This window comes from Pleurodeles waltl, chromosome 10, assembly GCF_031143425.1.
Source record: "Pleurodeles waltl isolate 20211129_DDA chromosome 10, aPleWal1.hap1.20221129, whole genome shotgun sequence".
NCBI classification, from domain to species: domain Eukaryota; kingdom Metazoa; phylum Chordata; class Amphibia; order Caudata; family Salamandridae; genus Pleurodeles; species Pleurodeles waltl.
Genome location: NC_090449.1, coordinates 160,929,890 through 160,944,749, shown reverse-complemented (window position 1 = coordinate 160,944,749; position 14,860 = coordinate 160,929,890). Strand labels below are relative to the sequence as shown.

At 45.4% G+C, this 14,860-nt stretch overlaps 1 protein-coding gene across 3 annotated transcripts in view; it reads right to left on the bottom strand.

Annotated features, from left to right (window-relative positions):
• Nucleotides 1-14,860, bottom strand: part of SLC5A10 (solute carrier family 5 member 10) — a 546,087-nt gene that overhangs the window by 443,716 nt on the left and 87,511 nt on the right. For all 3 annotated transcript variants that reach the window (XM_069210113.1, XM_069210111.1, XM_069210112.1), the window contains exons 4-5: nucleotides 5,803-5,862; nucleotides 1,165-1,269 (exon numbers count right to left, since the gene is read on the bottom strand). In XM_069210113.1, the coding sequence (XP_069066214.1) occupies nucleotides 1,165-1,269; nucleotides 5,803-5,862 (165 nt within the window). The remainder of the gene's footprint in view (nucleotides 1-1,164; nucleotides 1,270-5,802; nucleotides 5,863-14,860) is intronic.

Genomic DNA, 14,860 nt, shown 5'->3' with positions numbered 1-14,860 from the left:
TGCAGTAGCACCCGTCGCGATTTTCACTGTCTGCATAGCAGACAGTGAAAATCTTTGTGGGGCCCTGTTAGGGGGCCCCACGACACCCGTTTCCGCCATCCTGTTCCCGGCGGGTTTTACCGCCAGGAACAGGATGGCGGGAAGGGGGTCGGAATCCTCATGGCGGCGCTGCAAGCAGCGCCGCCATGGAGGATTCTCTGGCCCAGGGGAAATCCCGCCGGATCCCCTTTTCTGACCGCGGCTTTACCGCCGCGGTCAGAATGGCCACTGAAGCACCGCCAGCCTATTGGCGGTGCTTCCGTTGCCCGCGGCCCTGGCGGTTTAGGACCGCCAGGGTCAGAATGAGGGCCAGAATCTTGTAATTCCGCTGGCCCTGGCCGTAAATAAGAACCCATAATCTAGGGTGACATCCCTGGCCTTAACAGGAACTGCAACCCTGCGCAGCAGAAAATAAAAGTGATACTGAAGAACCTTATTATGCATATATGTGTATATGTATTATTTATATGACACAAACCTGGCCGAAAGCAGGGGACCATGAACAGGGTCAGAGGAAGGGTTTGTAACTAAATTACGCAGCAGGAAAATGCAGCTTTATGCAAGTTAGTATGGTACAGTTGGTGTAAGTATTATTTGACAATTATGTCAGATTAACACACATTAACAAACGCCGCCTTGGCAAAGGTCTCAGATCCTTAGTACTAAATTAACACTTTACGGCAGGAATCAGCAACAAAAAGGTAACAAGTAAACCTCTGAAAAGTGTCTACCACTGCGCGACAACACACATGGGACCATTTTAGTGGCTTTTTAACCAGGCACATTATTTTTGTTGTACACCACAAATTATGCAAAGAGCATGGTGGATTTTAATAAAAATTTTAAATAACCCTTTCTAGTTTGATAATATGTATTGCCCGAATTTATTTTATGTTTTTGTCTTTGTTATTTCCTTTCTTTATTATGTCACTGCCTCATTTTGGAGTCATGTTTATTGCATTTCTTCATCATAGTTTCGCAAATTTCACGACTTGCACAATACAGTGTTTAAAGAGACCTGGTTTACGTAAAATGTGACGTTCTTCTGTCTTTCTCTCATACTCGCTAGAGGTCCGGTCACGAGTCTCAAGTCTTAATCAACAGCGCCACCTGGTGCTTACTTACTGATATCTTGGTGAAAACAGACAGGAGCAGCGAGAGAGCAGAGAGGTACATCTGGATTCTTTCGCCTCCAAATCTCCTCTGCAGATATTCCGGCATGGTGACAATCTAATAACCAGAAAGGAAGGTTTAATTAGGGTTCAAACAGCAATGACGATTATGCTGTCATCGGCGAATCCTTTTGAACTTTGCGCCATATTTTTTAACCTAGAAACATCAAATAGAGTTTAAGGGGCATATTTATACTCTGTTTGCGCCGGAATTGCGTCGTTTTTTTTAACGCAAATCCGACGCAAAGCTAACTCCATATTTATACTTTGGCGTTAGACCCGTCTAGCGCCAAAGATCTTGGAGTTTGCATAATTTTTTAGCGTGGACACCTTCCTTGCGTTAATGATATGCAAGGTAGGCGTTCCCTTCTAAAAAATGACTCCGAGGCATGTGCGCCGTATTTACACTCCCGGGCAAAAATGACGCCCGGGAGTGGGCGGGTCAAAAAAAATTATGTCCAGCCGCTTTAGCGTCATTTTTTAACGCCTGGTCAGGGCAGGCGTTAAGGGACCTGTGGGCTCGGAAGAGCCCAGAGGTGCCCTCACATGCCCCCAGGGACACCCCCTGCCACCCTTGCCCACCCCAGGAGGACGCCCAAGGATGGAGGGACTAATCCCAGGGAACTTAAGGTAAGTTCAGGTAAGTATTTTTTTTTTTTTTTTTTTGTGGCATAGGGGGGCCTGATTTGTGCCCCCCTACATGCCACTATGCCCAATGTCCATGCCCAGGGGACATAAGTCCCCTGGGCATGGACATTGGGCAAGGGGGCATGACTCCTGTCTTTGCTAAGACAGGAGTCATTTCAATGGGGGTTGGGAGTAAAAAAAAATGGCGCTAATCGGGTTGAGGCGAAAATTTTGCCTCAGCCTGACTTGCCCCATTTTTTGGCGCCCAAGCTCCATTTTCCCCTACGCCGGCGCTGCCTGGTGTAAGTCATTTTTTTTTACGCACACCAGGCAGCTCCGCCGGCTAACGTCATTCCATAAATAAGGCGCCCGCATGGCGCTTTGGAATGGCGTTAGCCGGCGTTACATTTTTTGACGTACAACTGCGTTGGCGCAGTTGTGCGCCAAAAAGTATAAATATGGCCCTAACTTTTATAAACTGTAAAGAATTGCACAGGTGCCCGTTTATTTTGTGGTGTCGTTTTGTCTTCTGTATGCGGTATTGTTTCTTGTTGCATAAAGTGTTCAAACTGTACATTAATAATTAATGAATACGCGCGAAACACCTGTGGAATTCCACGAGCATCGCAAGGTGAACAAAATGATAATATAATATTTATGGGTTTTCACTATTATGAGCAATCGCATTAAAGAACCTCATTTCAAAACGGTACCTCTTCTCATTCCCACCCACCCCATCTGTCTGCATTCGTGATCAAGTCCGCATGCCCCAACAAAAATGCTTTATTGGATTATTTAACGGAAGGTTATCCGATTAGGTCAATAAGGATCCTCACAGATGATACATTTGCCTACAATGGGGAGGATTCAAAAGGTAATTCACACTTTTGAGTAAGTTTACACTTGTAAGTTTGCTTCTTTTTAGTATTTACAAACCCCTGATGTAAGAAACTACTAAAAAAAAAGTAATACGCATACTTGGCCAACCACTGGTACTGTAACATCCTTCCATAGAAAATAACAGAGGTAGGGACTTAAAATAAAACCCCATAGGAAATATTGGTAAATTAAATTACATTATTATTAAAAATTGTAAAGAATATAAATAAATAAAAGAAATAAAGTTAAAATATGTAAAAATAGCACACATGCATTATTTAATTATAACACATTTTAATAACATATTTTGAGTATAAATGATTATGTAACAAAACAGTTTATAAACATTTTTCCCCATATAATATTTAACTAATTATTAATGCACATTAAAAGTTATTGTTTTAAGATGGAAATGTATAATTTTAATTTAAACTTCAGAAATATACATTTCAATTAATCCATTATATTCACGTTAATTAAAGTTCTAATTCAACACAAATTTAATAGTGTTGTAGCATTTTTCAATGTTGTTCTACCTTTAACATAAATATATAAAATTAATTTATATGAATATTTAACATAAAAAAAAATTAATATTTATTTTCAACTTAAATACATTTTTGTAAATGTTCACTGTTCTTTTGCAAAGGTAGACTCCATAGTCTGTTGGAGATATCCGCCTGGTGAATTATAGGGAAAAATAGAAAAAGCTTTACTCTGCACTAGGTGCACTGCCTGAATGTGCAACACAGTGCAGACTGACACTGTGTGCCCCATTACATAAAAAGTATCCAAAAAGTGATGGCTGATATGCTTGAATTAATCTCAGCAACTGGTAATTACTCAAAGCCACACCCCAGTCTATTCTTTTTTGCACACCATGCCACCTCAGTTTGGACCCAGCCAATGGGAACAGTCAAGCCCGAACTGCCAGGCCATGGGGTCCCTGAACCAGAGTGCATGCAATCCCATTGAAGCAGGGCAAAGACTTAGGTGGCATAGTGTGCAAAGCACTGATGGACTGGGATTAAGTCCCAAGTAATTGCCAGTGGCCGAGATTAAGTCAAGCATTCCATCCATCATTTTTGTATATGTCAGTGTGAAACCCTAAGAGGGACAGATATGCAATAGGACAAAGCTATATCTGGCTGATGAGCCTTCATAAGGGCGAAACCTGTCCTGGGTCCCGTGTGTTACACTTCAGGAAGGATCTGACCTGGGACTTCAGGCTGGGTTGTTCCCACTAGATCAGGGCCACGACTGATTTGCATATGGCTGGATCCAACTGAGGTGGCGTGGTGTGCAAAATGACGCTGGACTGGGACACGACCCTCAGTAATTGCCATTGGCTCAGATTAATGCAAGCATTCCATCCATCTCTTTCTTGCAGATCGCACCTTTACATATTAAGGCGCTGGGTCTGAGGAGCGCTTGCACCAATCTTCAAAATTATGACTGTAAACAAATTTTCTCTGAGTGCTTGAAAGTAAAAAGTAAGGTGAGCTTTGGTATTTTGAACGTGGAGTGAAAGTCCTTTGCAAGGGGACTTTGAGGGATTGTTGCTGCCAAACGGCCATATATCATTTAGGGCAGTGTTGTCCAACCTTTTTACCGCCGCGGACCGGTAAATGTTTGATAATTTTTCCGTGGCCCGCTTGTCCCATTGTGTGACAAGCGGGCCACGGAAAAATTATCAAACATTTACCGCCCGCTACAGTGGGGCGGCCCGGTGCCGATTGATCCACGGACCGGCACCGGTCCGCGGCCCGGGGGTTGGGGAACACTGATTTAGGGGACTTGTAGTTTCGCATGATACGTACAAACATCCTTGAATTAAAACGTCCAGGACCGGCTGAAGATGGCACACATAAAGTGTGGCTACTTGGCGGACACCAAGTGGCAATTTCTGTGCATTAGCATCATTAGCATGAAGAATGTGTGTTGTTTCTTTTTTCCCAGAGTTACATTGAATATTTTGTTTCATATCATTCACTTGTCGCATCGTCATGCTTCATTCATCTCCTAGAATGTAAACTGTTTCACACAGACAAACCCAAAACCAAACAGGGCAAAACCCATTTCCTGAACACCGTTTTGAGATGTCGGTTTTTGGCTACAAAGTCCATTTGGGAGTATAGACCATACTAAACAGTTTGAAGTTTGGTTTAGGAATCGATGAAGGGGTTACAACCTGGAGTCCAGTAATTTCCTGTAGTTTCTTCAAAGTACAAGTTAAAAACTTCACTCAAAAATATGAGAGGCCACTTTTTATTTAGAAATTATTTAAATTAAGAAGCATCATGGCCTGGTATTTTAGTTGTAGTAATACTGGCCCATTCTTCTAACATACAACGTTATCTTAAATTACTGTATGGAAATAAATTACTGTATGGAAATGAAATGAGCCATTCTTGTACATCATTAATCTGGAATTTAATTGTGATGTAATATAAATTTAAGATGGACAGCATATATCTCTCGACAGTGCTTAATTTGAGCAGGTGCTTCGGCGCTCATTTCTGGGGATAGGGTCTTATTTTTCATCATCACAATTTATCCCGGAACAAGAGAGAGGCAGAAAAGGCAACATGAAGAATTGCGAAAACTTATAGGAAAATAGTGACAAAGGGAGAAATCTGTCCTGCGAGAGTAAGCTAGAGAGGAAGTGTAGAGTGGTGGCAGAAAGAGGCAGGAGGTGCAACCAAGGTAATCAGTTAAGTAGTCCCTGCCAGCACAGGCGACGGGTGCTTGAGAAAAACTATTAACTTTTTTTTTTTTTTCTTTTTTTTTTTTACAAATTAAGCCCTGTTCGAGAGGATCAAGAGGAGTGATACTGCCTAATATACACAGAAGCAGGGCAGGATCTTTCACCTTCTAAGGTGACCTGCAAAGGACTTGCGAATCTCTATCTGCCATTAATACTCCGTCCTTTTGATTTTACAATTGCAAATCTACTCATTGATACCACAAATCCCAGCAGTACATCAAGCAATGACATGGGTAACTTTTTTTGTATCCTGCTTTTTGCTTGTTACATTTTCTCGTGCATGTGTGTGGCTCTTTCGCCAAACATTTACCTACTTACCCCAGAAGAGATATAAACAGGAACAAACACCCAGGCCAGAGCCAGGAGGATGTAGGTGGCCTAAAAATAGAAGGACAACAAACACAAAACTGAATTAGTACCAAGGTCATAAATTCACACACTGCATTTTAAACGTTTAGCAACCCCCTGCTGCTGAAATAGAAAAATCCCTAACTCCATTTTCATCCTCCGCTCAGCTTCAAAGGCAGTCATTACTGATACCTTTGTCCTCAGAGAAAATTAAGGTAACACGTGCTTCTGCTGGACTGTGTGTTTTTAGATCGAGCGCACAAGCGCTTTGACTTATTGTGGGATTTTAACCATGCCCATATCACACCCATCACTTTCATTCACTTTTAGGCTTGCCTTCCAAAATCACTTGCTATCATTGGTATGTGCTTTACGTTTGTCCCACCTTGAGGCTATTTTTGTCACACCTTGCAGACCGCCCGTTACATGGATTATTGCATGATTGCCCATATACTTCAGCTTGGGCAAACTACTTTTTTGTCTCTCCCCTTCGTGCTGCATGGCTTTCATGGCGCTCATAGCGCTAACAGGCACCACAGCGTGAACTCAATCAACGGCATTGGAGCGCTGGTCACATTGTTCACAGTTACCTAATCAGAGTCATTTCTTGTGGCTCTTCCCATAACACCTTCTGTGCCCAGGACGTAAGGGTTACGTCCTGAGGCACAGTGCTTCCGCCCTCCCCCCCAAGGCAGGGATGGAAGGGGAAGCCCTTCCCCTTCCACTCTGACCCCCACACCTCCCCGTGATGTCAGCGCGTGTAGGAGGCTGGCCTGGCTTGTAGTGGGTACCAAGGGGTACTTACACTCTGTACCAGGTCCAGTTATCCCTTATTAGTGTAGAAGAGGTGTTTCTAGCAGCTTAGGCTGGTAGAAGATAGCTATAGCAGAGCAGCTTAGGCTGAACTAGGAGACATGCAAAGCTCCTACTATACCACTGGTGTCATATGCACAATATCATAAGAAAACACAATACACAGATATACTAAATATAAAGGTACTTTATTTTTATGACAATGTGCCAAAAGTATCTCAGTGAGTACCCTCAGTATGAGGATGCCAAATATACACAAGATATATGTACACAATACCAAAAATATGCAGTAATAGCAAAAGGAAGTAATGCAAGCAGTGTATAGTTACAATATATTGCAATAGGAGCACATAGGTATAGGGGCACCACAAACCATATACTCCAAAAGTGGAATGCGAATAACGTATGGACCCCAAATCTATGTGAACTCGTAGAGGGTCGCTGGGACTGTAAGAAAACAGTGAGGGTTAGAAAAATAGCCCACCCCAAGACCCTGAAAAGTAGGTGTAAAGTGCACCTATATTCCCCAGAGAGCACAGAAGTCGTGATAGGGGAATTCTGCAAGGAAGACCAACACCAGCAATGCAACCAAAGTTGATTTCCGGACGAGAGTACCTGTGGAACAAGGGGACCAAGTCCAAGAGTCGAGACAAAGTCGAGATTGGACAAATGCCCAGGAAATGCCAGCTGAGGGTGCAAAGAAGCTGCCACCGGATGGTCGAAGCTGTAGATTCTGCAAGAATGAAGAGGACTAGGAACTTCCCCTTTGGAGGATGGATGTCCCACGTCATGAAGAAGCTTGCAGAGGTGTTCCCACGCAGAAAGACCGCAAACAAGCCTTGCTAGCTGCAAAGGTCACGGTTAGGGTTTTTGGATGCTGCTGTGGCCCAGGAGGGACCAGGATGTCGCCACTTACGTGAGGAGACAGAGGGGGCGCCCAGCAAGGCAGGGAGCCCTCACAGAAGCAGGCAGCACCCGCAGAAGTGCCAAAACAGGCACTACAAAGAGGAGTGAACCGGAGCTCACCCGAAGTCACAAAAGGAGATCCCACGACGCCGGAGGACAACTCAGGAGGTTGTGCACTGCAGGTTAGAGTGTCGGGGACCCAGGCTTCGCTGTGCACAAAAACCCTGGAAGAGTGCACAGGAGCCAGAGCAGCTGCAATTCACGCTGTACCCAGCAATGCAGTCTAGCGTGGGGAGGGAAGGACTTACCTCCACCAAACTTGGACTGAAGAGTCACTGGACTGTGGGAGTCACTTGGACAGAGTTGCTGAGTTCCAGGGACCACGCTCATCGTGCTGAGAGGGGACCCAGAGGACCGGTGATGCAGTCTTTTGTTGCCTGCGGTTGCAGGGGGAGGATTCCGTCGTCCCACTGGAGATTTCTTCATAGCTCCTAGTGCAGAGAGGAGGCAGACCACCCCCACAGCATGCACCACCAGGAAAACAGTCGAGAAGGCGGCAGGATCAGCGATACAAGGTTGCAGTAGTCGTCTTTGCTACTTTGTTGCGGTTTTGCAGGCGTCCTGAGCAGTCAGCGGTCGATCCTTTGGCAGAAGGTGAAGAGAGAGATGCAGAGGAACTCTGATGAGCTCTTGCATTCGTTATCTAAAGAATTCCCCAAAGCAGACACCCTAAATAGCCAGAAAAGGAGGTTTGGCTACCTAGGAAGGAGGATAGGCTAGCATCACAGGTAAGAGCCTATCAGAAGGAGTCTGTGATGTCACCTGCTGGCACTGGCCACTCAGAGCAGTCCAGTGTGCCAGCAGCACCTCTGTTTCCAAGATGGCAGAGGTCTGGAGCACACTGGAGGAGCTCTGGGCACCTCCCCTGGGAGGTGCAGGTCAGGGGAGTAGTCACTCCCCTTTCCTTTGTCCAGTTTCGCGCCAGAGCAGAGCTGGGGGATCCCTGAACCGTTGTAGACTGGCTTATGCAGAGATGGGCACCATCTGTGCCCATCAAAGCATTTCCAGAGGCTGGGGGAGGCTACTCCTCCCCAGCCTGACACCTTTTTCCAAAGGGAGAGGGTGTAACACCCTCTCTCTGAGGAAGTCCTTTGTTCTGCCTTCCTGGGCCAAGCCTGGCTGGACCCCAGGAGGGCAGAAACCTGTCTGAGGGGTTGGCAGCAGCAGCAGCGAAACACCGGGAAAGGTAGTTTGGCAGTACCCGGGTCTGTGCTAGAGACTCGGGGATCATGGAATTGTCTCCCCAATGCCAGAATGGCATTGGGGTGACAATTCCATGATCTTAGACATGTTACATGGCCATGTTCGGAGTTACCATTGTGATGCTATACATAGGTAGTGACCTATGTATAGTGCACACGTGAAATGGTGTCCCCGTACTCACAAAGTCCGGGGAATATGCCCTGAACGATGTGGGGGCACCTTGGCTAGTGCCATGGTGCCCACACACTAAGTAACTTAGCACCCAACCTTTACCAGGTAAAGGTTAGACATATAGGTGACTTATAAGTTACTTAAGTGCAGTGGTAAATGGCTGTGAAATAACGTGGACGTTATTTCACTCAGGCTGCAGTGGCAGGCCTGTGTAAGAATTGTCAGAGCTCCCTATGGGTGGCAAAAGAAATGCTGCAGCCCATAGGGATCTCCTGGAACCCCAATACCCTGGGTACCTTAGTACCATATACTAGGGAATTATACGGGTGTTCCAGTATGCCAATGTGAATTGGTGAAATTGGTCACTAGCCTGTTAGTGACAATTTGGAAAGCAGAGAGAGCATAACCACTGAAGTTCTGGTTAGCAGAGCCTCAGTGAGACAGTTAGTCATCACACAGGGAACACATACAGGGCACACTTATGAGCACTGTGGCCCTGGCTGGCAGGGTCCCAGTGACACATACACTAAAACAACATATATACAGTGAAATATGGGGGTAACATGCCAGGCAAGATGGTACTTTCCTACAGCGCGCGATCGCGCGCTGACAATCACAGAGGCCTCCTCCCATCGCGCTGGACGCTCAGCTTCCAGCACGATCGGAAGAGAAATGCAAAGCAATTTCCTTCCCTTTAAAGTCTCTCTGAGCATTTTAGCAGCCGGATTGCAAGCAATCCGGCTGCTAAAACGCCCACTAGACACAAGGGATTTACTTTTTTTTAGGAAATTGGCATGAGGGAGCGACCCCTTGAGCAAGGGTCGCTCCCAGGGGGGCATTTTTTTAAAGGCCTTTTCTGCCCCCCCGGGGGCAGAAACCTTAAGGCACCAGGGATCTTTCTTTTGTTTTGTTTGTTTGTTTTTTAGGTCAGGAGTGACCCCTTAGGCAAGGGTCGCTCCCCTAGGGGGCAAATTATATTTAGGCCATTTCTACCCCCCTTGGGGGCAGATTGGCCTATTTTTATAAGGCCAATCTGCCCCCAAGGGGGACAGAAACCACTAGACACCAGGGAGTTTTTTTTTCTTCGTGAATTTCACGCAAGGGGAGCGACCCCTTAGGCAAGGGTCGTTCCCCTGGGGGGCAAATTTATTTTAGGCCATTTCTGCCCCCCTGGGGGGCAGATCAGCCTATTTTACTTAGGCTGATCTGTCCCCAAGGGGGGCAGAAACCACTAGGCACCGGGGATTTTTTGTTGTTGTTGTTTTACAGATGTTGGGTGACCCCTTAGGCAAGGGTCGCTCCCCTGGAGGGGCAAATTGTATTTAGGCCATTTCTGGCAGATCGGCCGATTTTAGGTCAATCTGCCCCCAAGGGGGGCAGAAACCACTAGGCACCGGGGATCTTTTTTTTTGCGCCAATGTCACGCAAGGGGAGCGACCCCGTAGGCAAGGGTCGCTCCCCAGGGGGGATTGGGGGGGCAAATTTATTTTAGGCCATTGTGGCCCCCCCTGGGGGCAGATCGGCCTATTGTTATTAGGCAGATCTGCCCCCGGGGGGGCAGTAACCTCTAGGTGCCAGGGCTTATTTTTGTGTGTGTTTTTTTTTTGTGTTTGTTTGTTTTTTTTAGAGATGGGGAGCGACCCATTAGGCAATTGTCGCTCCCCTGGGGGGCAGATTGGCCGATTTGAGGTCAATCTGCCCCCAAGGGGGGCAGAAACCACTAGACACTGGGGATTTTTTTTTTGCGCCAATGTCACACAAGGGGAGCGACCCCGTAGGCAAGGGTCGCTCCCCAACGGGGATTGGGGGGGGCAAATTTCTTTTAGGCCATTTCTGCCCCCCCCCCCCGGGGGCAGATCGGCCTATTGTTATTAGGCAGATCTGCCCCCAGGGGGGGCGGTAACCTCTAGGTGCCAGGACATATTTGTTTGAGTATTTTTTTTTGTGTTTTTTTTTTTTTAGAGACCCATTAGGCAAGGGTCGCTCCCCTGGGGGGCAAATTGTATTTAGACCATTTCTGCCCCCCTTGGGGGCAGAGCGGGCAATTTTTGTTAGGCCAATCTGCCCCCATGGGGGCAGAAACCACTTAGGCACCAGTGTGTGTGTGTATGCATGTGTTTTCTTTAGGTAGGCAGCCTCTTGGGTAAGGGTAGCTCCCCATGGGGGCACATTACTGTTGGCCATATCTGCCCCCCATTGGGGGCAGATGGGCCTATTTTTGGAAGGCCCATCTGCCCCAAGGGGGGGCAGAAAGCCCACCAGAGGCCAGGGAAGTTTTTTTTCCAAAAATAAGAGGGTGGGGGTATGGCCATACCCCCACCCCAAATAAATGGGGCCAAAGTTGTTCTGCCCACTAGTGGGCAGATGGGGCAATTACTCCTGATCCACACCCCGGGGGTGCAGAATGTCTACTAGATGCCAGGGAATTAAAAAAATATATATATTGGAGTGGTGGCTACCAACCAGTATGGGCCTGGTTACGCCCCCACCTCAACTGAAGGGGGTAACAGTCTTTCAGCTCTCCCCTGCCCTCTAAAACATCTTATCCCACAGCAAGCAAGAAGACATTTGATTATTTGGGGTTTTAGTTTTACATTTGGGCGATGAGAACTTGGCTTACATTCAAAATCGTCCCACTTGGAATGGTGAGGGCTGCACTTTATGGACTTTGGGACGCTGCCATGTAGAAAAATCCACAAGACCTAGACACATCTGAAAACTAAACATCTGGGTGATTCCAGGGTGGTGTGTTTCACATGCACCCGCACCATTTTTGTACCCACAATCCCCTGCAAACCTCCAACTTTGCTGGAAGTCACACATTTTTCCCACGTTTTTGTGATGGAACCTTCTGGAATCTGCAGGAATCCACAAAATTCCTACCACCCAGCATTGTCTCATCTACTGTATATCGATAAAAATTCTACTGCACTTGTCAGCCTAAAAATGTTTTTTTGCAAACTGCCCTTTTGGACCCCGTTTGTTCCCCCTCAATATTGACATGTTTTTGGCTCTTCCCTTTTACAAGCACTTGGCCCACCTACACAAATGAGGTATCTTTTTTACCAGGAGACTGAGGGTAGAACATTGGGTGGTATGAAATGTGTCCCACTGCGGTGATCCCACACAGAAATGTGGGATAAATGTGATTTCTTAGCTAAATTTGAGGTTTGGTGAAGATTCTGGGTAAGAAAACATTGGGGGATCCATGCAAGTCACACCTCACTGGCCTCCCTCAGGAGTCTAGTTTTCAGAAATGTCTGGGTTTGGTAGGTTTCCCTAGAGGGCTGCTGAGCCCAGGACCAAAAAGGCAGGTTCCCCCCTGCAAAAACAGGTAGTTTTGTATTTGATCATTTTGATGTGTCCAGATACTGTTTTGGGGCATTTCCTTTCGTGGGCGCTAGGACTACCCACACAAGTGAGGTACCATTTTTATCGGGAGACTTGGGGGAACGCTGGGTGGAAGGAAATTGGTGGCTCCTCTCAGATTCCAGAACTTTCTGTCACCGAAATGAGAGGAACTGGTGTTTGTTTTTTTGCCCAAATTTTAAGGTTTGAAAATGATTCTGGGTAACAGAACCTGGTCAGAGCCCCACAAGTCACCCCATCTTGGATTCCCCTAGGTATCTAGTCTTCAAAAATGTACTGGTTTGCTAGGTTTCCCCAGGTGCCGGCTGAGCCAGAGGCCAAAATCCACAGGTAGGCACTTTGTAAAAAACACCTCTGTTTTCTGTGAAAAAATGTGATGTGTCCACGTTGTGTTTTGGGCCATTTCCTTTCTTGGGCGCTAGGCCTACCCACACAAGTGAGGTACCATTTTTATCAGGAGACTTGGGGAAATGCTGGGTGGAAGGAAATTTGTGGCTCCTCTCAGATTCCAGAACTTTCTGTCACCGAAATGAGAGGAAAAAGTGTTTTTTTGGTAAAATGTTGAGGTTTGCAAAGGATTATGGGTACAGAACCTGGTCAGATCCTCACAAGTCACCCCATCCATCTTGGATTCCCCTAGGTGTCCATTTTTCAAAAATGCACTGGTTTGCTAGGTTTCCCCAGGTGCCGACTGAGCTAGAGGCCAAAATTCACAGGTAGGCACTTTGCAAAAAACACCTCTGTTTTCTGTGAAAAAATGTGATGTGTCCACGTTGTGTTTTGAGCCAATTCCTTTCGTGGGCGCTAGGCCTACCCACACAAGTGAGGTACCATTTTTATCGGTAGACTTGGGGAAACACAGAATAGCAAAACAAGTGTTATTGCCCCTTGTCTTTCTCTACATTTTTTCCTTCCAAATGTAAGGCAATGTGTAAAAAAAGACGTCTATTTGAGAAATGCCCTGTAATTCTCATGCTAGTATGGGCACCCTCGAATTCAGAGATGTGCAAATAACCACTGCTTCTCAACACCTTATCTTGTGGCCATTTTGGAAATATAAAGATTTTCTTGATTGCTGTATACCCGGTATAGAATAAAAACCCATTGCAAGGTGCAGCTCATTTATTGGCTCTGGGTACCTAGAGGTCTTGATGAACCTACAAGCCCTATATATCCCCGCAACCAGAAGAGTCCAGCTGACGTAACAGTATATTGCTTTCAAAAATCTGAAATCGCAGGAAAAAGTTACAGAGTAAAACGGTTGGAGAAAAATGGTTGTTTTTTCAGCTCAATTTCAATATTTTTTTATTTCAGCTGTCATGTTCTGTAGGAAACACTTGTAGGATCTACACAAATGACCCCTTGCTGAATTCAGAAGTTTGTCTACTTTTCAGAAACGTTTAGCTTTCTGGGATCCAGCATTGGTTTCTCACCCATTTTGGTCACTAACTGGAAGGAGACTGAAAGCACAAAACATAGTAAAAATGGGGTATGTCCCAGTAAAATGTCAAAATAGTATTGAAAAATTGGGTTTTCCAATTCAAGTCTGCCTGTTCCTGAAAGCTACAAAACATTCAACACAACATGCTCTTTCTGTCTAGGTCATCTCTGGGTCCCCATACATGGTTAGTGGAAACCCTAAAATAAAAACCCTTCCCACCATTCAGTGTCTTTTTTTTTAAGTGCTGTTATGGTTGGACCTTTTGTTTTATAGCTGGGAATATCTTGTGTTTTCTGTGCCTTGTTTATAATATCATTGTGTAGGCATGCTATTCCTGAAACTATGTAATGCACTATGGCCCATATTTATACTTTTTTTGCGCCACATTTGCGTCATTTTTTGATGCAAAAGCGGCGCAAACTTGCAAAATACGATTGTAATTTGTAAGTTTGTGCCGTTTTTGCATCAAAAAGCGGCATAAATGCGGCGATAAAAAGGTATAAATCTGGGCCTATATCTTCTACAGGCTAAATATATGATAACAGTGCATTATTTATTGCCATTTTCTTTTTGTGTGATTATGCCCTCTAGGGGCTAACTGTATAGTTACATGACCAAGTTTCTCACAAACGCTATTTTCATTTTGGTGTGCTCCTGGTCTGTTTTAAGGATTACAGTCATAGCGACATACTAAAATATTCATGGCACAGAAACGTGCCTCATAATGCTTTGCAGTGCATTACTTTTACAAAACTATTTTGCTCATGACTCAGCCTGTGGTGCCATAGGACAATGGGACCACCCTAAAAACCTTGACTACATTGTGCTCTTTCTGTCTACATCATCTCTGGGTCCCCACACTATGTTCGTGGGGACTCCAAAATAATAACTACTACCACCCTTTATTATTTTTTAAACTCTCTCATGGCTAAAACTTTTGTTTTACTGCTGTGAGAAGTTTTGTTTTAAAGGCCTTGTTTGTAATATCATTGTAGTAGACCTGCTAGCCCTAAAACTCTCTCTAGAGTCTAAGTATATGGTTTCAGTACATTACTCTTTCCTGTT